The 25496-nt window shown below is 41.1% G+C and overlaps 2 protein-coding genes across 4 annotated transcripts; one reads left to right on the top strand and one right to left on the bottom strand.

The window, feature by feature from the left end:
* Nucleotides 1-886: 886 nt before the first annotated feature.
* Nucleotides 887-6142, top strand: arpc4 (actin related protein 2/3 complex, subunit 4). The gene is made up of 6 exons (XM_089009768.1): nt 887-1045; nt 3448-3566; nt 3640-3751; nt 3831-3926; nt 5560-5730; nt 5816-6142. The coding sequence occupies exons 1-6, from the start codon at nt 1043-1045 to the stop codon at nt 5819-5821; spliced, it is 507 nt and encodes a 168-aa protein (XP_088865894.1). The 5' UTR covers nt 887-1042; the 3' UTR covers nt 5822-6142.
* A 1075-nt stretch (nt 6143-7217) lies between these two features.
* Nucleotides 7218-25434, bottom strand: pfkfb4b (6-phosphofructo-2-kinase/fructose-2,6-biphosphatase 4b). Of its 3 annotated transcripts, none has more exons than XM_089009765.1 (14): nt 25298-25434; nt 17347-17463; nt 17152-17248; nt 15768-15834; nt 15602-15676; nt 15469-15525; nt 14489-14610; nt 12364-12571; nt 12134-12280; nt 11957-12061; nt 10245-10374; nt 10011-10073; nt 9876-9940; nt 7218-8361 (listed from the first exon to the last, which is right to left on the bottom strand). In XM_089009765.1, the coding sequence occupies exons 1-14, from the start codon at nt 25338-25340 to the stop codon at nt 8302-8304; spliced, it is 1356 nt and encodes a 451-aa protein (XP_088865891.1). In that variant the 5' UTR covers nt 25341-25434; the 3' UTR covers nt 7218-8301. The 3 variants fall into 3 exon arrangements, with proteins under 3 accessions (XP_088865891.1, XP_088865890.1, XP_088865889.1); XM_089009764.1 differs by lacking the exon at nt 25298-25434 and adding an exon at nt 18745-19080; XM_089009763.1 differs by lacking the exons at nt 7218-8361; nt 25298-25434 and adding exons at nt 8403-9803; nt 18745-18905.
* Between the last annotated feature and the right edge of the window lie 62 nt (nt 25435-25496).

Here is a 25496-nt window from a genome sequence, read left to right as displayed (position 1 = left end):
TATCTATTAGTTAGCTGGCTAGCTTTCTAGCTATTTGAGTCATTCCGGGTTTTGTGAACGCTGACGCGTGTGACTGCCGCTGCTCACCCACAGAAAAACGTATCCTGTGACTGTAAAGTGACCTTGAGAGTTTTAAAAGGCGCTTATAAATGAAATGTATTATTATTATTATTATACAGTGAATGTATACTAGTATAGTATGTATTTTAGACCATTTTGTTGTGGAAAATGAAAACTAGGTGAAATATAATTTTTCCCCAAAGCTGTATACAAAATGTCATAATAATAATAATACATTTTATTTATAAGAACATTTCAAAGCTCTCAAGGACACTTTACAACCACAAAACAGGGACATAAAAAACCTGATAAAATTATCAGAATCAGAAAACCTTTAATGGTCCCACAACGGGGAAATTTGCAAAATAAGATAAATAAATAAGAGATAAAATTATACAGAGAATGCGATTTTAAATCATGGGGTTTGAGATGGGATTTGCAGGTGGGAAGAGTATAAATATTACGGATGTATGTAAATATAGATGCACTGATTGATGTATAGGTTCAGGGACCCTCGTAAATAGTTGTTGCGTGTTTCATTATTGTTAAATCCGATTTACAGAATCACCCTCATTAGCTGCTGTTTTCAAACAACTGTTGACGACAGGATTTGAGAACATTCTCAAGTGCGCAAAGTGCCGAATGACAAGCGCGTCAGTGTTTCATTAACTTGCCGTCCATGTTTTTGGAATGTGGGAGGAAAGCGGAATACCTGGAGAAAACCCATGCAGGCATGAAAAAACAAGCAAGCCAGATCCAGAATGCAACATCGCACTTTTTTTTATTGTGAATCGGGCGTGTCAATGTATTCTTTCGCCGCTATTAAAGCAGTTCGTCGTTTGTTGAAAGGTGGGTTGCCACATCCCTCTCTCCATTTTACTGCTTCTCGTCTCGCCGCGTCAACTTCCGGCACCTACACGGAAATAGCTTGATCCAAGAGCGATTACTTCCGCCTTGTAGCTGATTTTACTGACACATCAAAATGGTGAGCTACACACAACATACTTGCGCCTCGATTATTTTTTCCCCTTTTCTGCGTACGTTACATGTATCACGTGCCTTCGACAGAAGGTACATTAGCTTCAACGCGTTGAATAATTATAGCTTCTGCTTTCATTCAAACACGCTAGGCAGCTAGTTAGCTTACGGGCTAATTCTAACTTCTCGACTCACACGTGCAGTCTATGTGTTTATTGAATATTTAATCCAAACAGAATCTACTATTATACTAGAAAGGGACACATTTGAGATAACAACAAAGGAATGCGACTTTGGACGTGAAGTCGAATGCTAGCAAGTTAATGCTAACGGCTGCTAAAGCAGTCAGCTGTCAGTTAGCCAAACTCCATATGAAAACATTCGAAACACATTTTGTACTTATACGTACTAATCCTAGGTCTTATGTTGTAATGATAAGATAGCAGAAAAAAGAAAGCAAAATGTAAAATAAAATGGACATGGTAACAATAATAATACATTTAAAGGACAAACGACGTCTCCGGACAAGTTGTGTCCATAATTTGTAAAATGGCTTCAAATGACTTCTACTGGGCGTATTTGAATAAGATTCCACCGCATATAGCTATATTTTTCGTTTTAAGACTCGTGCTGAATATTCAGGAAGTCGTGTTTTTGAGTTAGTGACGAGTCCGTACATTACGTCACTAAAGGAACGCCCCTGACCAAAAAGACACATTGTAGCAGGCCTTCCATCACGTCAATGCTTGTTTGGTCTGAAAACCTCATGTTGCACCTAAAAGCCGCCAGAAGAGGGCATCCAAGCTCCATATAAGGAATTTATCAGCCTGTGGTGGCCACAGGAGGTCGCCATTTTGTGCCTCTTTTCTGGTGATCCATTTCTCCCCAATGTTGCCTCAAAATGGCACGGAATAGATTCTTTAATCGATTGCAAACATGTATGCTTTCCTCTTCAGAACTATTTGAATCATATTCATAACTGGATGTGTAACAACAAAGCATATTCTCCGAATCTGAAGCCATTGTTTGGATTCTCCAACAATGCAAGTCGTCTTGGTGTGACGTCACAAACTGGGGGCGGGACTTTCTGAAAATGCCCAATTCGCAGCTCAATTTTTTGCAGATTTTGGACACTTTAAGTCATTTATATTGGTGTTTTGCCTTTGAATAAAAATATCATACTGCATGTTTTGTGTACTTTAGATGCTATAAAACATTTTTCTGATGTCAGTTAAGAAACAAAAAAGTGACGTTGGTTGTCCTTTAAATTACAAGCGCCTTTCTGAACACTCAAGTACACTTTACACTTAAAAGAACAATAAACAGAACAATAAAACCATAAATAAAATGATAAATAATAAAATAGCTGATTCAACTACACCATGAATGCAATTATAAACCGATAAATATCAACAGGTAAATATGAAACGCCATAGAAAGGTTAATGACAGTTTGTATTGATGTCATGGTAATTAAGTTTTCATCTTTTCAATTGTTTCTCAAGGTTTTTGTCTCGTGCCACAAAAAAAGTTTATAGTACAGTAATACGTCTGTGTAAGCTCTCAGTCGTACAGGAGTGGTCCATCGATGAAAAGGTTTCTTCAGCCGTCATCTGTACAAATTTGAAGCTGTCGGACGTTTCGCTTCTTATCCAAGATGCTTCTTCAGCGAACTAAAGTCTTACTGGTAGTATCGGTCTTATATATACAGTAAAGTCTCGTTATATCGATATTCTCGGGAGTCGGAAAAAATATCGATATAACCAGACTATCGATATATCCGATCCTGCGGCATGTAAATTTTCTCCTTGCGTTCATCGAAATAGTATCGTAATAAGCAGTACTATCGATATAACCGATATCGATAGAACGAGACTTTACTGTATATCCCTAATGTCCAGATATAGCGGCGCCGGACACTGCTGTGATAGGTCCCTACTCTCAGGTTGGGGGGAGCAGAGGACCACTCCCTGCGGCCCCACCGATTGTTCCTACATTCCTGACTAACGACTGGCCTGATTGCCTGATAGCAGTGTCCGGCGGCGCTATGTCTGGACATTAGGGCCGATACTACCAGTAAGACTTTAGTTTGCTGATGAAGTTTCTCGGATAAGAAGCGAAACGTCCGACACCTTCAAAAAAGTACAGATGACTGCTGAAGAAACCTTTTCGTCGATTTATAGTAGAGTATTCATTGGTGTCATGAATAATTAGGCATCAACTGTACTCCTGAAATATGAAATCATATATCAGACATCCAACAAACAAGCGAATGAATGAGTGAATGAAATGAAAAAAAATGTTATTGCACAAATAATCACAACATAAAATGTTGTGGGTCTTGAAAAATCTGACAAATGTGTCCCCATTGCTACATTTCATTCAACGTCATGTTTTTCATGCTCCTCAGACGGCCACCTTGCGGCCCTATCTGAACGCTGTGCGAGCCACCCTGCAGGCCGCCTTGTGTCTGGAGAACTTTTCTTCCCAGGTGGTGGAGAGACATAACAAGCCTGAGGTGGAAGTACGGTAAGTGCGTATGGCTCTTGGTTCTTTCTGGAAAAGGTCTGTGAATAACTATCCGTCTCGTGTCCACGTTCAGGAGCAGCAAAGAACTTCTCCTCCAGCCCGTGGTGGTCAGCCGCAACGACAAGGAGAAAGTCCTCATCGAGGGTTCTATCAACTCGGTCCGAGTCAGCATCGCCGTCAAGCAGGTCGGTCTGGCGCGTCGCTGTTCAGAACCGTCTCTCGCCCAGCGCCCTAACACCATTCTATGTGTGCGACTTCTACCAGGCTGATGAGATTGAAAAGATCCTGTGTCACAAATTCATGCGCTTCATGATGATGAGGGCGGAGAACTTCTTTATCCTCAGGAGAAAACCGGTGGAGGTGAGCGTTAGAACTAGTTATATACTGAGCGTACTTTACAAAGATTTTACGTTTTAAGACTGGCGCTGAATATTTAGGAAGTCTTGTTTTCGAGTTGGTGACGATGCCTGACGTGACGTCACGTATGGAACGCCCCTGACCGAGAAAGCGACACACAATGCACACACATTGGGTACTGTATTTGGTCTGAAAACTTCGTGTTGATGGTGTAATTAGAAGGAAAACATACAAATAACGCGATGGTGAATCGTTGTGTGTTGCACTAAGACAACTGTTTGATATTCGCTGACACAAATTCACAGCAGACAAATCAGCCCATTTCCAACGGAGCTTGGGCGCCATTTTGTGCATTTTCTGGGTGCTACATTGCTGTGATTGACGGCTCGAATTGATATGGGAGGACTCCATCGATTGCAAACATTTATGCTTTCCTCTTCGGAACTATTTGAATCATATTCATAACTGGATCAGTAATAAGAAAGCATATTCTCAGAATCTGAAGCCATTGTTTTGATTCTCCAGCAATGTAAGACGTCTTGGCGTGACGTCACGAACTGGGGGCGGGACTTTCTGAAAATGCCCAATTCGCAGCTCAATTTATTGCAGTTTTAGCACACTTTAACTCATTTTTATTGGCTTTTTCCATTTGACTAAAAATCAGCCTGCGTGTTTTGGGTATTTTAGATGCTATAAAACGTTTTACTGACGTCAGTTAGGAAACAAATAAAATGGTGTCGGTTGTCCTTTAAAGGGCAACCGACGTCACTTTTTTGTTTTTTGTTATGACCACATTGACGTGATGGAAAGACAATGCATCTTTTTTACGGTCAGGAGGCGGTCCTTTTCTGATGTCACGTGAGGACTCGTCACCAACTCAAAAACAAGACTTCCTGAATGTTCAGCGCGAGTCTTAAAACGTAAAATATAGCTATATGCGGTGGAATCTTATTAAAATACGCCCAGTAGAAGTCATTTGAAGCCATTTTACGAATTATGGACACAACTTGTTCGGAGACGTCGGTTGTTCTTTAAGCTATCTTGTTTCAGTGTAATATAATATTCATGAGTGTATCTAGCAGATGATAGGTCCTTTTAAAAATGACATCACTCCTTTTTGGCTTCCTTCTCTCCCGTTAAGAGCATCCTCTAGCTGCTGTATTTGGGGAACCCATTAGATTGTTTAAATCCCTTCAAATATTACATATAGAGCACACAGCAAATTAATGAATAACTCGTTTTCAAATCTGAAGTCAAGAATAATGACTTTTATTGTGGTTGACATCCAAAAATATGAAATTTTGGCTCAGATTTTAGCAATCATCATAGAATTTAACAAGTTTGATTTGCTTTCGCGGGCCGAAAAAAATGATGTGGCGGGCCGGATTTGGCCCGCGGGCCTTGACTTTGACACCTTGTGATTTAGACCAACACAAATGAAGAACATGAACCAGGAGAAGAACTTCATTTAACGACCCGACAGTGAGCTAAGCTAAAATAATTTCAAATATTTACATATTTTTAAATTTTGTTTCTGTATTTTCCACCATTTTCATGTAAAAGATTGTACACACAGAAATCACGTCAAAATAGTTTGGTTACGCCAGTTATTGATGACTCCGACGTTTGTGTTCAGGGTTACGACATCAGCTTCCTGATCACCAACTTCCACACCGAGCAGATGTACAAACACAAGCTGGTGGACTTTGTCATTCACTTCATGGAGGAGATCGACAAGGAGATCAGCGAGATGAAACTGTCCGTCAACGCCAGAGCTCGTATCGTTGCTGAGGAATTCCTCAAAAATGTGAGATTTTTGAAAGCTTTTGGGGGGGCTTTATTTGCACAAACAAAGAACAATTTAGACTTATTTTGGTTTGTGTGTTTTGCAGTTCTAAGACAAAAAAAAAGAAGACATTCCCATGGGTGTGAAAGAAGACATCAGCCATGAGATAACAAATATAAATAATGGACAAATGTACGTACTGTGCTCACTACAATTCCAATTCTTGTAGATGAGCACAGACTGGCTTTGTTCCCCCCCTCCCCCTTCGATGCTTGAAAGTTTTTGTTTTTTTTTAATATATATTTTATCATACTATGCTTTTTTTTGTTATGACCACAAGGCAATCAATTGGTGCATGTTATCTTTTATTACAGAGTCCAAACCTATTGTAGATTGAAATCATCCAGAATAAAAAAAATATACTCGCTGGTAAGGAAGATGACAAATGGTGTTTGTGAGTTCAAGGAGTGTACAGTGATATCTCAATTTACGAACGTGTTCGCCTTACGAATATTACATTCGCGAGAATACAATCTTGGCATACGAACTAGTTATCGGCAAACAAACCAAACCACACGGAGCGCCACGGTGACTGGCGGACTAGTTTTTTTGGGTGGAAGAACACCAAACCACATGGTCGAACAGCGCCATGGTGGCTGGCGGACTAGTTTTCCACACTCGCTTTCTTTGAGTGCAGATGTGGTTTGTTATCGAGGTGGAGTACTTTTGCTATTATGGGACTGAAAAAGACCCCACCACAGGCTAGGACAAAAAAGAAAATGACGGTCGAGCAGAAGAAGGAGATCATCGAAAGACACGAACGAGGTGTGGGTTTGTGTGACTTAGCGTCCCACTACCGGTATGCTAAGTCGATCATTGCTACATGTGGCTAAGGGTGTTTCTGTGTTGTCTAAGCAACGGTCTCAGGCAATAGAAGAGGTTGAAAAACTTCTGTTGATTTGGATTATCAAAAAACAGCTAGCAAGGGACAGTGTGAGTGAGGGTATTATCGCCGAGAAAGCACAGCAACTTCACTCGGATATCATCAAGAGGCAACCTGGAAGTTCGTCATCCATTGACAACGACCATCACAAAGGGAAATAAAATGACTTTATTATACAGTAGTTTATTTATTTAATTACAATACAATAGCACATTTATTATACATAAAATAACATATTTTGTGTAGTTTTATGTAGTTTTTTTGTGTAGGCTTATTTTGTAGAAAATTGTTTTATAGGGATCTGGGAACAGATTATTCTTATTTTAATGGTTTCTTAAGGGGAATAAATGTTTGGCAGACTACCTTTTTGCCTTGGACACACTTTCTGGAAACCAATTAAGTTTATAAAATGAGGTATAACTGTACATACTTCCACACTTCAAATCTCAGTTTGGTATTCCTCAAATTGTCCATTTGACCATGAGACAATCTGCAATCAGGGTGGTGCCCAATCTGCTGTGAGTTCCAGCTCACCTATGACTAAAAAAAAAATTAAGGAGGGAAAGACAGTGGCAACCAAGCAGAGAAACTTTATTGACATTTGTACAAGGCAAAGTACATTTTTCACAACCGTTATGTACATATACCAATATAGAATCGGATAAAACACGTAAAACGTACTTCGGTTACTATCATTTGACAGAAGTGACTCTGAATACATCCATAAAAACAATTATTTGGAGAATGCACATTGTGCCTGGACACCCGCGATAGCAACCGTGTGGAACTGTTGTAGAAACGAAGATTTGAAACAAAATCAAGTGCAAGTTCCTCAAAATCTTTTTCCTAAACTCCAAAAAATTCCTATCCGAGGCCAAGCCGGTGGGAAAATACCGCCGTTTTTTTTTTTTGTCCATTGCAGTCGCCCCATTAAAAAAAAAAAATCTACTGAAGGTGATTTTCCTTTCCACTGACATTCAGACACCAAAAATACTTCACAAAGACCCCACATGTTCAAAAGGCTCTTAACAAAAATCAGATTGGAAAAAGCACCGCCGAGTCCTTCTGTGAGTATATTCAACATGCATAGGATGATTTATAATAGCTTATGAAACCGTTTTTTTTCCTTGCAAAAAACTTCATCTCTCCAATGGAGTGATTCCCATTTGTGCATCCCCCCCCCCTTAGTGGTACATCAAATAATCACTGCCTTAATGTTCACTTGGATGAAACCTTTGACTACATTTGTACTGTATTGCTATTCTTCGCCATGTGCATCTTTGCTTTATTATTTCAGAAAGTGCCTTTTTTTGTAGGAGGGGGTGCAGTTGACACAAGTTTGAATCAAACAATTTGTTGTCCACTATTTGGAGAAATACGGTCATCAACCATAAAGATATGGAAGGAGATAGTTTTCTTATGATCTTCAGATTACCGATGAGCAAAGAGTAAATGCGGAGTTCTTGTTCGCGCACAAACAGCTTTAAAAAAATAAACAGCAACACGTGACGTGAAGGTTTTTTTTTGACAGTGCGAGAGGAGTGTGACAAAAACACACAAAAGTTGCCCGTTCAGAAAGTCGGGCGTACAAAAGTTGTCGCCCGTGTCGATCGTCTCCGAAGTTGACGGCGAGTGTCCCGGTGGTGCGGTCAGAAGTGCGCCGGCACGGTTTTCAGAGCGGCGTCGGTGCTACGCTGTACGCTCACATTCTGGAAGAGCCGCAGTTTTGGACATCAACGGGGAAACAAAACAGATACAAAAAGGATTTATTTATTACGGTGCAAGAAACAAGAATGGACATTAACACTGATCATTGTGGAGGAAAAAAGAAAATCAGGCTACATTCACAGAATCGGTGAAAAGGTTTCTTTAGCCGTCATTTGTTGTACGTTTCGCTCCTCATCCGAAGAGCTTCGTTAGCAAACTAAAGTTGTGCTGGTAACTCTTGCCTTTATATATCCCTAATGGACAGAGGGTGCGGTGCCAGACCTCTGCTCTGATAATATATATATATATATATATATATATAGGGCCAGAGTGACCAGCACAACTTTAGTTCGCTGACGAAGCTCTTCGGATGAGTCTGACACCTTCAAAGAAGTGCAGATGACGGCTGAAGAAACATTTTCATCGATGGACCACTCCTGAGAGCCTACACAGATGGATACATTCACAGAACAAATTGAATCAAATGAAAGTTTATACGCGTTTAGAGGTTACATGTTGTGTTTTGGCGTCATGGTAGAACAAGTTTAAAGGACAACCGACACCATTTTTTGTTGACTAACTGACATCAGAAAAACGTTTTATGGCATCTAAAATAGCCAAAACACGCAGGCTGATATTTTTAGTCAAATGCAAAACACCAATAAAAATGAGTTAAAGTGTCCCAAAACGTCTTCAAAATGGCCTCGGAGATGGCGATTCAGAAGGTCCCGCCCCCTTGTTCGTGACGTCACGCCAGGACGTCTTGGCTTCGTCTAGAATCAAAACAATGGCTTCAGATTCGGAGAAGATGCTTTGATCCTAGTTACTCATCCAGTTATGAATAAGATCCAAATAGTTCTGAAGAGGAAAGCATACATGTTTGCAATCGATTAAAGAAGTCCTTCCGTATCAATTTGAGCCGTCAGGACTCCAATGTAGTGTCCCAGAAAATGCACAAGATGGCGCCCAAGCTCCGTTTGTCTGCTAGGAATTTGTGTCAACTAGTATCAAATAGTAGTCTTGGTGCAACACACAACGATTCACCATCACGTTATTTATGTTTTCCTTCTAATTTCGCCATCAACATGGATCAACACGAACTTTTCAGACCGAAACAAAGTACCTAAAATGCATTGTGTGTCGCTTTCTCGGTTAGTGACGATACCAACCGTGACGTCACCTAAGGACTCGTCACCAACTCGAAAACAAGACTTCCTGAATACTCAGCGCGAGTCTTAAAACGTAAAATATAGCTATATGCGGTGGAATCTTTGTAAAATACGCTCAGTAGAAGTCATTTGAAGCCATTTTACAAATTATGGACACAATTGTCCGGAGGCGTCGGTTGTCCTTTAAATGTAATGCAGACTGGAGGTAGATGACTGTAAAAGCATTATCAAGGCGCGACTGGAAATGACGAGGCATCCTCTTGGTTGAGATGAGTCTGGGTAAAAAAATGGAGGTGAGGAGGGCGGAGTCATTCCAAGGGCTTGGTCACGGTGGTCCGCTTACGTACCTCCGGTCGCTCTCGGTGCGTGTTGACGGCATCCACGCCTAAATAGATGGACTCCACTTTGCATCCTGTGAAAGCAAAAAAAATCCTGGTCGGTGCGTCCTGTTATCGCGATGCTCGCGTGGGAAGAAAACTGACCGTAAGCCAGCGGAGTGAGTTTCAACACCGTGTGCAAGGGGCACTTCAGATAAGGCAACTCAACTGCGGGCGGGATTACAACATGAAAAACAACAACAACAACATTTGTCATCAGTTGTTAAATTGGCAACGTTTTAGCGATTGCGTTCAACTTTGTTTCAAATTGCGGTGGGGGGGGGGGGGGGGGCACATAGCAGCGAAAGTTTCCTTGATGCGCATTTGAAGGCGTGCTACCTGCGGTCTTGTCGAGAAAGTAAGCGAGAAGGCAGCGCATGACGGCCTGGTGACAAATGACCAGAATGTTTTCCTGCCTCTCCAACTCCATGATGACGGGCTCCAGACGCTGCACCAGGTCTTCATATGACTGGGAGAAACCAGACGGCCTTCAGTACTCAATTCTTTCTTTCTTTCTTTGTTTGTTTGTATGTATATGTAGAGCATGTGAGTGTGTGTGTATGTATGAATACGTGTGTGTGCGCATGCATGTATGTATGAATGCGTGTGTGTGCGCGTATGTGTGTGTGTGTGTCTGCGTGCGTGTGTGCATGAGTGCGTGCGTGCGTATGTGTGCGTGTATGTGTGTGTGTATGCGTGCGTGTATGCGTGTGTTTATGCGTGTGTTTATGCGTGCATGTATGCGTGTGTGTATGCGTGCGTGTGTGTAAGCGTGCGTGTGTGTGTGCGTGCGTGTGTGTATGTGTGCGTGCGTGTATGCGTGCATGTGTGCGAGCGTGCGTGTATGCGTCTGTGTATGCGCGTGTGCGTGCGTGCATGTATGTATGTATGCGTGTGTGCATGCGTGTGTGTATGCGTGCGGGTGTGTCTGCGTGTGTGTGTGTGTGCATGCGTGTATGTGTGCGTGTATGCGTGCATGTGTGCGAGCGTGCGTGTACGTGTGCGTGCGTGTGTGCGTGTGTGCGTGTGTGTATGGTGTCTGCGTGTGTGTGTGCGTGTGTGTGCGTGCGTGTGTGTGTGCGTGTATGCGTGCATGTGTGCGAGCGTGCGTGTACGTGTGCGTGCGTGCGTGTGTGCGTGTGTGTATGCGTGTACGTGTGCGTGCATGGATGTATGTATGCGTGTGTGTATGCTTGCGTGTATACGTGCGTGTATGCGTATACGTGTGCGTGCATGGATGTATGTATGCGTGTGTGTATGCGTGCGTGTGTGCGAGCGTGCGTGTACGTGTGCGTGCATGGATGTATGTATGCGTGTGTGCATGCGTGCGTGTATACGTGCGTGTATGCGTATACGTGTGCGTGCATGGATGTATGTATGCGTGTGTGCATGCGTGCGTGTATACGTGTGTGTATGCGTGTACGTGTGCGTGCATGGATGTATGTATGCGTGTGTGTATGCGTGCGTGTGCGCGAGCGTACGTGTACGTGCATGGATGTATGTATGCGTGTGTGCATGCGTGCGTGTATACGTGCGTGTATGCGTATACGTGTGCGTGCATGGATGTATGTATGCGTGTGTGCATGCGTGCGTGTATACGTGCGTGTATGCGTATACGTGTGCGTGCATGGATGTATGTATGCGTGTGTGTATGCGTGCGTGTGTGCGAGCGTGCGTGTACGTGTGCGTGCATGGATGTATGTATGCGTGTGTGCATGCGTGCGTGTATACGTGCGTGTATGCGTATACGTGTGCGTGCATGGATGTATGTATGCGTGTGTGTATGCGTGCGTGTGTGCGAGCGTGCGTGTACGTGTGCGTGCATGGATGTATGTATGCGTGTGTGCATGCGTGCGTGTATGCGTGCGTGTGCGTGTGTGTATGCGTGTGCGTGCGTGCATGTATGTATGCGTGTGTGCATGTGTATGCGTGTGTATGAATGTATGTATGTATGTATGTACATATGTATGTATGTATGTATGTACATATGTATGTGTGTATGTACATATGTATGTGTGAGTGTATGCAAGTAAGCTGGTGCACTCGCTGACCTCTCCTTTGGGATAGCGATAACGATATTTGTCTTGATCTCTCAGCGCAAACTCCAGAGGGTAATGCTCTTGGATCTCTTCATACATCATTTCTTCGCACACTCCCTGCGAGACGAGACGAGACGAGTTAACGGAGCTCGAAAATGATTTTGGGGGAACGCACAATATCCCACTCACGGCATCGATCTCGTTGAGAGATTTCCACTGTTCGTACGGCACTCCAAGACATTCGGCCGTCTGGATGGTTCTCTTCATCTGACTGGTCCACACCTTCAGATCTTTGATGTTCTGCTCCTGGATGTACTCCCTCAGATATTTGCCATACTTGCAAAAAAAACAACAACAACAAATTGTAAGAACCATTCCTCCCCTTGGTAGAAGACCCGTGACACGTGAAGGTGGAGCACCTCTTTCCCCCGCGCCGATAAAGCCGAATCACCCCCGATGCGTCCCTTGATGTTGAGGTCGCTCTCGCCGTGCCGACTCAGGTAAATGGAGCGAGGCGTGATGTGGATATTCATCAGGTAGTAGACAATCCGGCTCTGGATGTGGTCCTGCACGCGATTGACGAGATAACGGCGGCCCACGTCCATGATCTTGATGTAGGGCATGTCCCTGAAGGACCACAGCACCATTTGTTCCATTCAGCGGCCACTCGTGACGTCCCACAAAAGCCCGCAACCAGTAACGAGACTCACTTGTTTGGGCATCTCTTTTTAAAGATGTAAGAAATGTGTACTTTGATTTATTTAGTCTTTTTTTTGGGGGGTGGTGGTGGAAAATACATTGTTGGGTTATAGTCCCTCATAATTAGGAATTTTTAGAGTTAAAAACAACAGAATACAAATTGCATGCATTTCTAATGGCCATTAATTAGATGCTATTTTTTTTATTTTTACATTTATTTATTCTCTTTTTTTTTTGGGGGGGGAATACATTTTGGGTTATATTCCCTACTATTTATGAATTTTTAGATTAAAAAAAAATACAAATTGCATGCATTTCTAATGGCCATCAATTACATGCTGATTTTTTATTTTTAAATTTATTTATTCTCTTTTTTTTTTTGGGGGGGGGGGGATACATTTTGGGTTATATTCCCTACTATTTATGAATTTTTAGATTAAAAAAAAATACAAATTGCATGCATTTCTAATGGCCATCAATTACATGCTGATTTTTTATTTTTAAATTTATTTATTCTCTTTTTTTTGGGGGGGAGGGGGTGGAAAATACATTTTGGGTTATATTCCCTACTATTTATGAATTTTTAGATTAAAAAAAATACAAATTGCATGCATTTCTAATGGCCATCAATTAGATGCTAATTTTTTATTTTTAAATTTATTTATTCTCTTTTTTTTGGGGGGGGGTGGAAAATACATTTTGGGTTATATTCCCTACTATTTATGAATTTTTAGATTAAAAAAAATACAAATTGCATGCATTACTAATGGCCATCAATTACATGCTGATTTTTTATTTTTAAATTTATTTATTCTCTTTTTTTTGGGGGGGGGGAGTGGAAAATACATTTTGGGTTATATTCCCTACTATTTATGAATTTTTAGATTAAAAAAAAATACAAATTGCATGCATTTTTAATGGCCATACTGATTGTTTTATTTTTTACAATTCAGTTTTTTTTTAAATGGCTGGTTTGTTCATTTTCATCAGAGTTATTTCCATTTCTATTAGTTATGGTATATTTGTTTTTTTAAAATTGTGTATATGTGAAAAATAATAATCATAATACAGTAAAGTCTCGTTATATCGATAGTACTGCTTATTACGATACTATTTCTATGAACGCAAGGAGAAAATTTACATGCCGCAGGATCGGATATATCGATCGTCCGGTTATATCGATATTTTTTCCGACTCCCGAGAATATCGATATAACGAGATGTATGTATGTAAATATGTATTTTCCAGTGTATGAGGCGCACCAGAGTATAAAGTGCACCCTCAATGAATAGTGTATTTTCAAACCTTTCCCCATATACGTATAACACACCGGACGATAAGTATGTATGAAAAAAAGTTGTCCAAATGTTCTTCTTCTTTTCCTTGCGGCTTTTCCCTTCAAGGGGTCGTCGCCACAGCAAATCAGTTTGTTTTGGCCAAGCTTTTACGTCGGATACCCTTCCGGACACACACAACCCGCTTGGGACCGGCACAAGAAGACTTATGTCCCTTTGTGGCTACAGAACAAGCAACTCGCTCATAATATATAAATGGAAATAAGGTTTTCCAAATAGGTAAACCACATTATAATAAGGGTTAAGACTGATCGACCTTCGTTCTTTTGTCCAAGCATATAGCAAAAGTGAAATAAATGCATTTAGAAATAACCCAAAGAAAAAAAGGGACATTTATAGTACGATTAATGAACATGTGTTATTTCAGTATTTTTTTGGTCCAAACTTGTCTCCGTGAACAAAAATCTTGAGAGTTTTTACTCACAAAAATAACCTTGTGCACATCAGCTGCTGAGATTGTACACACGTACCAAATATTGTGTCAACTCACCTGTCCAAAACCTCGTCCAGAGGCTGATAGGACGACTCGTAACACTTGATCCTTTTCATAAAGTCTTCAATGGCTTCTTGAGTGTCACAGTGGATGTAGTCGGGACTTCCTAGCTTCACTTGCTAATGCCGCGCCAAACACACACACACACACACATACACACGCATTTCAAAGACGTACGCTTGGTTTAAAGGACAACCGACATCTCCGGAGAATTGTGTCTATAATTTGTAAAATGGCTTCAAATGACTTCGACTGAGTGTATTTTAAAAAGATTCCAACGCATATAGCTATATTTTACGTTTTAAGACTCGCGCTGAATATTCCGGAAGTCTTGTTTTTGAGTTGGTGACGAGTCCGTACGTGACGTCACTGAAGGAACGCCCCTGACTGAGTAAGGACATACCCTGCATTACCTCAATGCATTTTGCGGTACTTTTGTTTGGTCTGAAAACTTCGTGTTGATGGCGAAATTAGAAGGAAAACACATAAATAACGCAATGGCGAATCGTTGTATGTTACACCGAGACAACTCTTTGATATTCGTTGACAAAAATTCCAAGCTGAAACATAAACCAATTTCAAACGGAGCTCTGGCGCCATCTTCTGCATTTTCTGTGACACTACACATCAGTCTTGATCCCTCGAAATGACCCGGAAGACCTTTTTTAATCGATTGCAAACATCTATACTTTCCTCTTCAGAACTATTTGAATCATATTCATAACTGGATGTGTAACAAGAAAGCATATTCTCAAGACGTCTTGGCGTGACGTCACGAACTGGGGGCGGGACTTTCTGAAAATGCACAATTCGCAGCTCAATTTTTTGCAGATTTTGGACACTTTAAGTCATTTTTAATTGGTGTTTTGCATTTGAATAAAAATATCATACTGCGTGTTTTGGGTATTTTAGATACAATTTTAGCTATAAACCGTTTTTCTGATGTCAGTTAGGAAATCGTCGCCGTGACAACTCACCACGATGTTCTGCGCGATGACATCTGGGTCTTCGCACACGGACTCCACAAAGAACACCTGCACGGTACGGCAACAGCGCAAAAGGTCAGTTCACGGGTCAGACCGCAGCAGCTGCATTCTCTGGCGCTCTAACCTTGAAACCGTTTTGCTCAGCAAACTTGACGATGGCCCCTCGTCGTTCTCTTGTCGTATTGGTGGCGTCGAAGACCTGAAAGCGGAAGCCGAGGAGTCAAAATACACGAGCGGGCGTCCGCCACATTGGTTCTATGTCATTTTGGAATATTGAGGAAAAGACTCACGGCCACTTGGCCTCCTTCCACACTGAGGTACTGCCGAACGTCATTGAGCGCTGCCATTGCACAGTGGCTGGAAGAACACAGACATCCACACACTTCACAGATGCAGTTCAAAACATTGTGGAAAATAAATAAATACATAAATATATAAATAAATAAAATTCATGTCAGAAAATGAAACAAATATGAAGATTCATGACACGGAGAGTCAAATATTTGACATGTTGCCATTTTTTATGGCTAGCTCGAGTGCTTATAGCTGGCAAAAAGCCCAAATTTAGCGCCACCTGTTGCTCACGTTTGATTAGAAATACAGTGATACCTCGGGTTACGAACATCCTGGTTTACGAACTTTTCGGTTTACGAACGTTACATTCATGAAAATTTTACCTTGTGTAATAAAACGAATTTATTATACAGTACAGTGTATGTATTTAATTATAATACCATAGCACATTTATTATACATAAAATACTGTATATTTTGTGTAGTTTTAAGGCTTAGAAAATGAGAAAGTAGAAAATTACGGATTATTCTCATTTTAATGGTTTCCTATGGGAAATTATTTTTTGGGATACACACTTTTCACCTTACACACTCTGTCTGGGAACCAATTAAGTTCGTAAGCCAAGGTATCACTGTACAGTGAAACCTCAGTTTTCGAACGTCTCGGTTCTCGACCAAAAATTGTGTTTTTTATGCTTTGGTTTACAACCGAAAATCAGTTCTTGACCGAACTGAGTGCACCTGAATGCATCAGTTCTTGACCGGACTGAGTGCACCTGAATGCACCACTTCACCTCCCTCCATTTCCTTATACGTCACTTCCTTGTGTCGCGTCTAATTGTGACCGATGCATTATCTGTATTTTGTGTTGTGTCATATTATTTGTTATTTAGTTGTTGTTTTTTTCTTTAAGATGGCGCCGCGACAGTGGCTGTCTCTGCAGCAGCTTCTGTATTTTGTTTTTCTACTTCTTCCTTTCCTTTCCTCACTTTGCTGCTGTGAAATGTCAATTTCTCCACCGCGAGACTGATAATGGCTAATCCAATCCTCATGTCATTGTGAGCAGGCGTGTTTCTATTGTTCATTCACGATTAAAAAAAAAAGAGCAGACATTGATTAGAATAAGAAATATTTCGGTTTTCGAACAGGTTTCTGGAACGGATTATGGTCGAAAACCGAGGTTTGACTATATATGGTGGAGACAAACGTGCCTTGCCCACATTGTATAAATAACACCATAAGTGTGAATATAAAAACAACCTCATAGTATTTTTGTTATAGATTTATGGTTTGTTTTGGATCCACTGTAGGCACGTGTAAATGAAGAAAAGAGGGAGACACTCAAATTACAAAAGGATGAGAGGATTCCAAACTGACTCACCGTCTGATTTTTAAGCCTTCTTCATTATCTGGACTAAAAAACTCAAATGATTTGTAGATCTTCACACACTCCCTACGATACTGGCCCACATTGAACTCTGTTACATATTAAGAAAAACAACAACAACATCAACATTTAGCATTCCAGATACTGCAGTTTACGACTCTCCGGTGACTGGAATGAAGCGGCGGGTACCTTTGGTGGGCACTCCGATCCAATTTAAGTAGCGTGTTAGTTTCTTGGAGATGTACGTCTTCCCACGGGCTGGCAGGCCCACCGTCACGATGAGGGTGGGGCAGTTGGTCATGCAAACTGTCAAAACACATAAAAATTTGCAATTCAGCTCAATGTTATCCAAAGTAATATACAGAAAGTGGGGAGGGGGTGTGAATGGCGTTTTGCTCACTCTGATTGTTTCCTAACAACTATCAAAAATCTGTTCTGACATTATTTGTGCACATTTTAATTGATTAGGAATTAATGTTGACCGCAGAGGGTTATTTAATTGCTTTTTGGGGGTGAGCTAAATCCGTTTACTTTTTGAACTCATTCACTGCCATTCCCATATTTATTTGGAAATTGAAAATATGACAGAGCGCCAATCCCGAATTAGTTCGGGTTTTGTTTTTTCTTGCTTGGGTGCCAAATCTCTGACCATGTTTTTTTTTTTTTGTTCCACAAGTGGGCAGCATTTCCTTTTTTCCATGTTAGGACTTTGTTCCAGCTTTAGCTGCTGTTAAAGCTCTATTTAAACCAATATGTATGTATTGTATTGCGTTGTATTTTGGACAGCCGCCCCCATTTCAAGATCACAATATTCCAGACACATGTCATTTAGGAATTAACTTTTTTTTCTGATGAAAGAAGAGTTTTTACACAACATTACATTTTTAAGAAGTCTTAAAATTCAATATTCTGTTGGTCCTGCAATTCAAGGAAGATGACAAAAACCCTGACACTGGGTTCAGCTGGCAGTGAATGAGAGAAAAGCTTAGGGTAGCTTTAGTGTCTGAAAATTGTGATAATTTCTCACCAATATTAATGTGCACATTTTACCCGTGCCCACTTCTAGAGGAAAATATTTGGGATTTTATGTCTTATTTTTCCCAAAGGCTCTCAATTATGACAAAAAAAAAGCTTTGCATTACTGTACTTGGAAACCTACGACCATGCGTTACCAAAATCAGCGAGAGGCAAATTACAAATCGTTAGCCTAATTCAGTCGCTCGTTTTTATGCTGAGGTTCTACGATGAAATGAAGAGCACGGGGAGTTTAAAGTGTATTCGCTCCATTGACTGATGCAGCAGTGCAACGTGAAAGCTGCGGGCTGAAACGGCACAGCACAACACGCAGGGGCTTGCTTGACTCAGCAAAAAACAAAAGCGGTCCTGAAACAGAGCCATCCAGAGTTGGGAGAGACGAGTTTGGCAGACTGCGTTAGAAAACAACCCCTGACGTGGTGGGTATATTCAATGAAGTATCGTTACGCAAAGCCAAAGCACGTGACCGATTGCGGAGAGAAAAAAAAAGCAAACAACTTTATACTATTGGGGGAAACGGTCCTCTGGCGTCCGCCTGTAGCATCTTCTTACCGCGTCTCTGTGCAATGTGCCCGCTCTTGCCCGGCAACCAGATCTTCCTCAGCGGGTTTTGAGTGAGCTCCCGCTGGCATGCGTCTACCAGATACTCCTCGTTGTCTAACATTGTATACGACGATGTTGCTGCTGCGGCTGCTGACTTGAAGTAACTAACGAAAAGCTCGGGCTCGGTTCTGAGCCCACAGAGGGAGGAGATCTCATATCAGCTGAGGAACAGCAGGTTGTCGTTACCGTAATGAGTGGAAGTGTGCGCGCAACAACAACCGAAGGACAGAAAAAAAACACTTTACTCACTTACTTAAATGTGGCAAAAACATCTGTGTGATGTCGTTTTAACGGAAAATTATCTCGACGGTAGAATTTTTTGAAAATACTCGAACAGTTTTGAGTGGATTTTTTTTTACCGTAAAGCAACAGGTTACGAACGTGAGACGCAACGAGAAAAAAATAGACATTCATCGAAAAAAGCCTTTGCGTGGAGAGGACGTGGACAGCGAGTGCAAGCGGCGGTCTTGGCCAATGGGAAAGAGACCGGAAGTCTTGTAGCCAATCAACGCAGCGGACCACAACAACATCCAGCGCGTGCCTGGCGGCTGACAGCTGGCAGCCCTTAGATTAAAAGAAAAAAAAAAAACGAATACAAATTTTCCTCAAGAATATTCATGAACTTGAGGAACGAGTCACACAGTAAAAGGACATTAGATTACTTTTTTTTTGTAAATGTCAAAGTCTTTTTGATAAACAAGAACTGTCAGATCCTCGGAGTGAAGCAGCCACGATGTCAAAGTCATTTTGATAAACCATTTTAACGATAAAATATCAAAAGACTTGGTGACTATAATGCATAATTTACTAAATTATTACTGACTGGCACATGAAATGCGTTCATAAAACAATTTAGTGTATAGTAGTTTTGTGACACATACATGTAGTATCAGAAAAACACCGCCAGGTGACGCCGTTTGACCACTTTCACAAGCAGTTCGGTGCACTGCATTCCTCAGCGAAGACCCAAATTGTTAAATTGAAATGGAACGACACTTAATCGCGATTTAAAAATAAGAGCCAATTTTAAAAGTGAATAGAGCACCACAATATTTACAGCAAGTGAATAGCATGTTGTTTTTATTTTGCCACAATTTTGAAGAAGTGATTTTGTCAAAAACTTTAATGGACCTGTATTTAGTCAGAAACTGCGTGCTTGTGTGTGTGTGTGTGTGTGTGTGTGTGTGTGTGTGTGTGTGTGTGTGTGTGTGTGTGTGTGTGTGTGTGTGTGTGTGTGTGTGTGTGTGTGTGTGTGTGTGCGCACGTAGAAGTAAAGTCAAGTGGGGCGTGTTTGCTAGCTAACTAGCATAGGCTAACATCAGGTCATTAGCCTATATGTACCAACCAGACATGCATGTTATAAACTATTTTTTTCAGAATCAACTCCATTAATATTGTCCTTTTTTAATTTTATTGAATTTAATTCGAAAAAAATGGAACCTATTTTTTTTTCTCAGCGCTGAAAACAATAATTACTCAAACTGCTTTCTACTATCTGTGTGACTGCTTCATTTCCTGCAGTGACGGTCCGTGCATTTCACACCTAGGCCTTCAGTGAAGTCCTGCTTAGTCCGACTTGAACAAATATCCCTCGTAACACCATAATTTATGACACAACGGCTGGAGATATCATTTACAAAAGCACACGCACGCAGTACTGGGCGTGGCATCACCTTAATCGTCTACAACACAGGCTATTTTCCGGAGCAATTACACATCAATAAATCTGCATCAGCAATTAGAACTTGTCACTACACGTGATACTGCAAACACTTAAAAATAAAAGGAAATTTAAAATCATTTGTGCACAAAGTTTTATGAAGTCCACCAAGAATACGCAATCTTTAACAAGATTTTACGCTAAATTACAAAATGTCAGTTTAATATAAGAAAAACAACAAGACGTTCACAAAACGAACTATTTGTTGAAAATAAAAGTAAACAAATCTTTTTCATTTGTTCTTGAGAATAGGCTTACCTACATGCGACAGCGAGTTGTCCTCTCCTTCAGCCATTGTGGATTAAAAAAGTGAGTAGATATACTTGTTTTTTTCTGCTAAAGTTTCCGGGTTTCCGGGCTGAGGTAAAGTGAGTATCCAATCACAGGACGCGTACGTCATGTTCAACGCGAGGCCCTCTAGCTGGCCTTACTGTGCCAACTCGTGATCTGATTGGCTATCGCAACTGTATATCAACTACATGTGCCCGTTCTGTACAGCGCACAGACGCCCTCACTGTTGATTCTGAAGGCGTCGGTCAGATTTCATACAGCCTGGCGACACAAACTAGCTGAATTCTGATTGGATTAAAAACTCTGACCTAAAACTACAACACTGAAAGGAGCATAACCAAATGGATATAATATAACATCAAGAAAACAGTATGTAGAACAATTATATATATATATATATTTAGAAAAAAATACTTTTTTAATGAAATTGACTTTTATTATAATTATGATAATGATATGTTAAGCCAGCAGAGAAGGCCTTGCTGGCCCTGACGGCCCACCACTGTGTACATGATAGTTATCCATGTTAAGAACTTTGTTACGGCTTCAGCTGTTGTTAAAGCGCTCTATAAATCAATAGGTATTGTATTGTATTGTAAACATTTCAAAATAATAAACTTTAGAGCTACGGTTGCAATCCCGTGTTACTGTGAAAGAACAGTACTGAGCTCGCATTCATGATTATCAGAATGTGAAACTTTTCGCTAGCTACTACACTATAACAATCATCGTTGTGATAAAGGTTCATATAGACAATGCACCCAAGCCATGCATAGATAAGCTCAGTGTGTTCAGTGAGCAAAATGTACACTTGGAAGTTATTTTAGCTTGCAGACATATCCAGCTTCACTGCTCATATGAGTTGTTTATCTATGCAACACGAGAACAAAAGTATGAACCCAGCGATGTTTTCGGTCTTAATCATGCAAACTGTTGATGAGATTCCTTCTCAAATCTCCGCCTGCTATTGGCACTGAAGCCCTTGAGCGCACACAAATATTTAGATATAGTGAGACCTCAACTTACAAACACCTTATCTTACAAACTTTTTGTCTTACAAACGTCAAATTTATGAAAATTAAACCTTATAATAAGCACTATTTTCATAATACACACCCAACACGGCTGGCGGAGTGATCTTCGGCGGAAGCACACGACCGAACAGCACTAGAGGTTAAGTTACCAACAGGAAGGTGACTCTCCTTCCATAAGCCATCAACGACCATCAAAAAGGTAAATAAAACTTTATTTTACAGCACAGTTTATTTCGTTAATTACAGCCCTCATGTAATGCGCCGCTCTTTCCAAACAGAAATTCCCTTTGTCCTTCGACCTCCAACGCCATTCCATCAAGCCATAAATGACCATCACAAATGTAAATAAAGTGACTTTGTGATACAATGCAGTGTATTTCTTTCATTACAATACAATAGCACATTTATTATACACAGAATAAGGTATGTTGTGTGTAGTTTTTTTAGGCTTATTCAGTTGAAAAGTATATTTTATGGAAACCCGGGAATGGATTATTCCCATTTTAATGGTTTCCTATGGGATATTTTTTTTTTGAGATACACACTTTTTGCCTTAAACACTCCATTCCTGTTCCAAAATGGCGATGAGGGAAGCATGACGACTCACCCCAGGGACAAAAATATCATCACGTAATAGCGGCGATGAGATTGGAATGGGGGCAAGGGGGTGTGAACAGAACAGAATCCAGATCAGCCAACGCAGGTTTGGTTTATATCTCATGACTACATCAACAACATACAAAGGAATCACCCGCATGGCATTAAACACCATCACATGTGCCCATTATGACGTGAGCTCAAGTCTCCAGATGTAAACACTCCCCCCATGACAACAAAGTTCGCGCATGCGCAGATCCAGCCGCAGCTCGGCCTCAAGCCTATAATGAGATTCAGAGCGAGAGGGTGAACTTTCCCCCAGATTCCTGCTCAGACTCCACCAGGGGGAGGGAGGGAGGGAGGGAATGAGCGGGAGCGATGAATTATTGCCATTATTCATAGAAGCCATAATAAACACAAATACTGCACACACAACAACGGCATATTTGATAATAAAGATGGAAAGATGAACAGCGTGAAATATTCTAGACGCACACATTCTCATAAACACACCCAGGTGAAATACTGTATCACCTTCCTGCAGATTGCCCTACTTCTGCAGCACGTATGTGACACAACTGGCTGAACGCCGTTACCGCCACTTCGTGCTATCACGTTAGCATGGGCAGGAAGCCATTTGGGAGTAGATTACGACGAACAGAGCGCAGTCCACGAGCTGCCAACTTGCATGTTGTCATCTTGACAGTACATCTGTCCAACAAATACTTGGCATAGATGTCATGGCATCTTTAGGAGGATTGTACACAAGGTTTAGGATCTGTCCCGTATGACCACAGATTTCGGTGACTTTCCAGCGCTCCCTGTGACTGACTCGAGGCGATATGAATTGCATAATGGAGTAACAGTCTGTTTGTATAATAACAGTCGGTGGATTATATGGAACACGGTACAAGGGTCTGGTTCACATTCGCTGCTTAATGAAACAAAGAGGAACATGACATGTTTTCTTTGTCGACTTGTACATGCAGTGGCATGAGGAGCTAAACCAGGTCATAGTCCAAAGAGCACAAAACAATCGATCTTGTCACAAATGTGTTTTCAAACACCCATCAGATGGCAATAAACATAAAATGGGTGAGGCGTCTGGGGCCATAAACTGCCTCTGAGAGTAATACATCTCCATGCCTGGCATGGTTAAAAACAAATGACATTTTGGGGGAAAATTGTTACTGAACCATGCTAATGTGCAACAAGGCTGAGGAGAACATGCAAACTCCACATCGGAAGGCCAAAACCCAGATTCCAATTCATGACCTATTGACCCCTATTGACGACTTGACACACAAACATCGTACTAAATCGCAATATTGACAGGGAGGGGAAATCGCAATTAAATGACTTTGCAAAATCCTTCAGGTCACCTTGTCCACACAACACGCAGCGTGTTAAAAAAAACGGTCATTTTTGTTCCATTCCGAAAAGAAAAATAACAAAATAAATGAAATTACAAAGGGAAAAATGATTTCAGGGTGGAAAAAAAAGGAAACTGAAAGAAACTACAATTATAAAACTATAATTACATATCATGAGCATTTGAGAATTGTAGTTCACTTTACTATACATGACCTAATTCCTCGCTTGTACTACAAAATATAAAAACCAATACTAAAACTCAAAATTCAAATTAAGACTTTCAAAATAAAATATTTCAAAATTAACTAACCTGCTGTAAAAATAATGAAAAATAACCAAATTAAAAATGAAAATGTCAAAACAAAAAAAAAATCTCAAACTAATAGAACTAATCTTACTTAAAGTTAACTCGGATAGACTCCAGCTCACCCGTGATGCCAGTGTGGTCATGGGAGGTAAACAACAGTATTAAGTACACAATAGTGTACAATTAGGCCCCAATAGCACATTTAGTGCAACAAAAACACATAAAATATGTCAGCACAGTTTTGAGACTCAGATCACAAAAGTTATAGTTCAAATCCAAGTTTTCCCTCTTCAAAGTCATCCAATCCTAATGCGCTTTCCTTGACTTCATTTACACAGAAGGATTCTTCCGGTGATCCTTCATAGCAAACGTTGCCATGGCCATCTTGATGTCAACTTCAAAATGGGTCTCAATGATGTCCCCCTTGAGTTTTTTTTTTTTTTTTTTTGTGTGTGGGGGTCGGGGGGTTTAAAATAGACACATAGATGGGTCGGGTGACGAAGAATGTTCGTCTCCTCTTAACCAGGAAATGTCAGATCCTCGGGGTGAAGCAGCCATGAGATGTGCTGCCAATTCTAAGCGCTGAAAGGGGCAAAGGCCACGGGATCGCTTTGGCCACATAACAAGGGGGTTAAAAATGCAGTTTGGGTTGAAGATGGATATTTTTTTACACCAGTCTCAGAACTGTTCTGACCTATTTTATTTGCACGTTGAAATAAACACATTTGAACCCTCTGCAGTATAGTGTCTAATGAATACAAAACTGAGCGGCTGTCTCATTATATGTCAACCTGATTTCTCTGGGATGCTATTAAAAAACGACAACCAAAAAATATGGGCAGTAACATTTAAAAAGCTTTGAGGCAGCTTCTCCACAACACCATGCTTGCGACTCGCTTCAAAACGTACACCAGGCGACATTTCAAGGCCAAGTAAAAAACATTAAAAAGTGTGTATTAAGCAAAAGGGCAAAACGAAAAACATAACGCAGTGTAAGTGGGTGTTTTCCGCAGCTGTCATCTCCTCGACATCCGGAAGCGAGCCTACGTGACATTCGCTTGTTTACTTCGGTACGCTGCTAGCCAAAGTAGCACAGTTGTCGCTCCTAAAGCAACACTTTCAATCATAATACTCAAATAAAAACTCTCCGAAAGGCTACCAAAAAAAGCTCCGTCTTACCTGCCCTTTCCCACGCGTTTCTCGGGCGGCAGGAGCCCCTCATGGTCCGGGTTTAGGCTTCTACTTGTGCGCGTGGAGATGGTGAGCCGTACAGTAATGAGGAGACGTGGGGGGGGGGGGGGGGGCGTCCACACCAGATCCGACAGCCTGGTTCGGGCAGCAATGAATGAAGAGCGTGCGCGCACCCGGTACAGCACGC

Source organism: Hippocampus bargibanti, linkage group LG12 (assembly GCF_051943395.1).
Source record: "Hippocampus bargibanti isolate YZ-2025 linkage group LG12, ASM5194339v1, whole genome shotgun sequence".
NCBI classification, from domain to species: Eukaryota; Metazoa; Chordata; class Actinopteri; order Syngnathiformes; family Syngnathidae; genus Hippocampus; species Hippocampus bargibanti.
The sequence above is the reverse complement of the archived record's forward strand: the minus strand, read 5'-3'. Positions and strand labels throughout refer to the sequence as shown.

What these genes read in the sequence shown, in the direction of transcription:
- arpc4 (XM_089009768.1), top strand. An exon ending in AAGCCTGAGGTGGAAGTACG is followed by an intron (nt 3,567 to 3,639) that starts GTAAGTGCGTAT and finishes GTCCACGTTCAG; the next exon opens with GAGCAGCAAAGAACTTCTCC. An exon ending in TCAGGAGAAAACCGGTGGAG is followed by an intron (nt 3,927 to 5,559) that starts GTGAGCGTTAGA and finishes GTTTGTGTTCAG; the next exon opens with GGTTACGACATCAGCTTCCT.
- pfkfb4b (XM_089009764.1), bottom strand. Translation starts at nt 18,856, where the DNA reads ATGTTAGACAACGAGGAGTATCTGGTAGACGCATGCCAGCGGGAGCTC. An exon ending in TGGAAGGAGGCCAAGTGGCC is followed by an intron (nt 15,677 to 15,767) that starts GTGAGTCTTTTC and finishes TTCCGCTTTCAG; the next exon opens with GTCTTCGACGCCACCAATAC. An exon ending in CGCACCGAGAGCGACCGGAG is followed by an intron (nt 8,362 to 9,875) that starts GTACGTAAGCGG and finishes CGGCTCTTCCAG; the next exon opens with AATGTGAGCGTACAGCGTAG.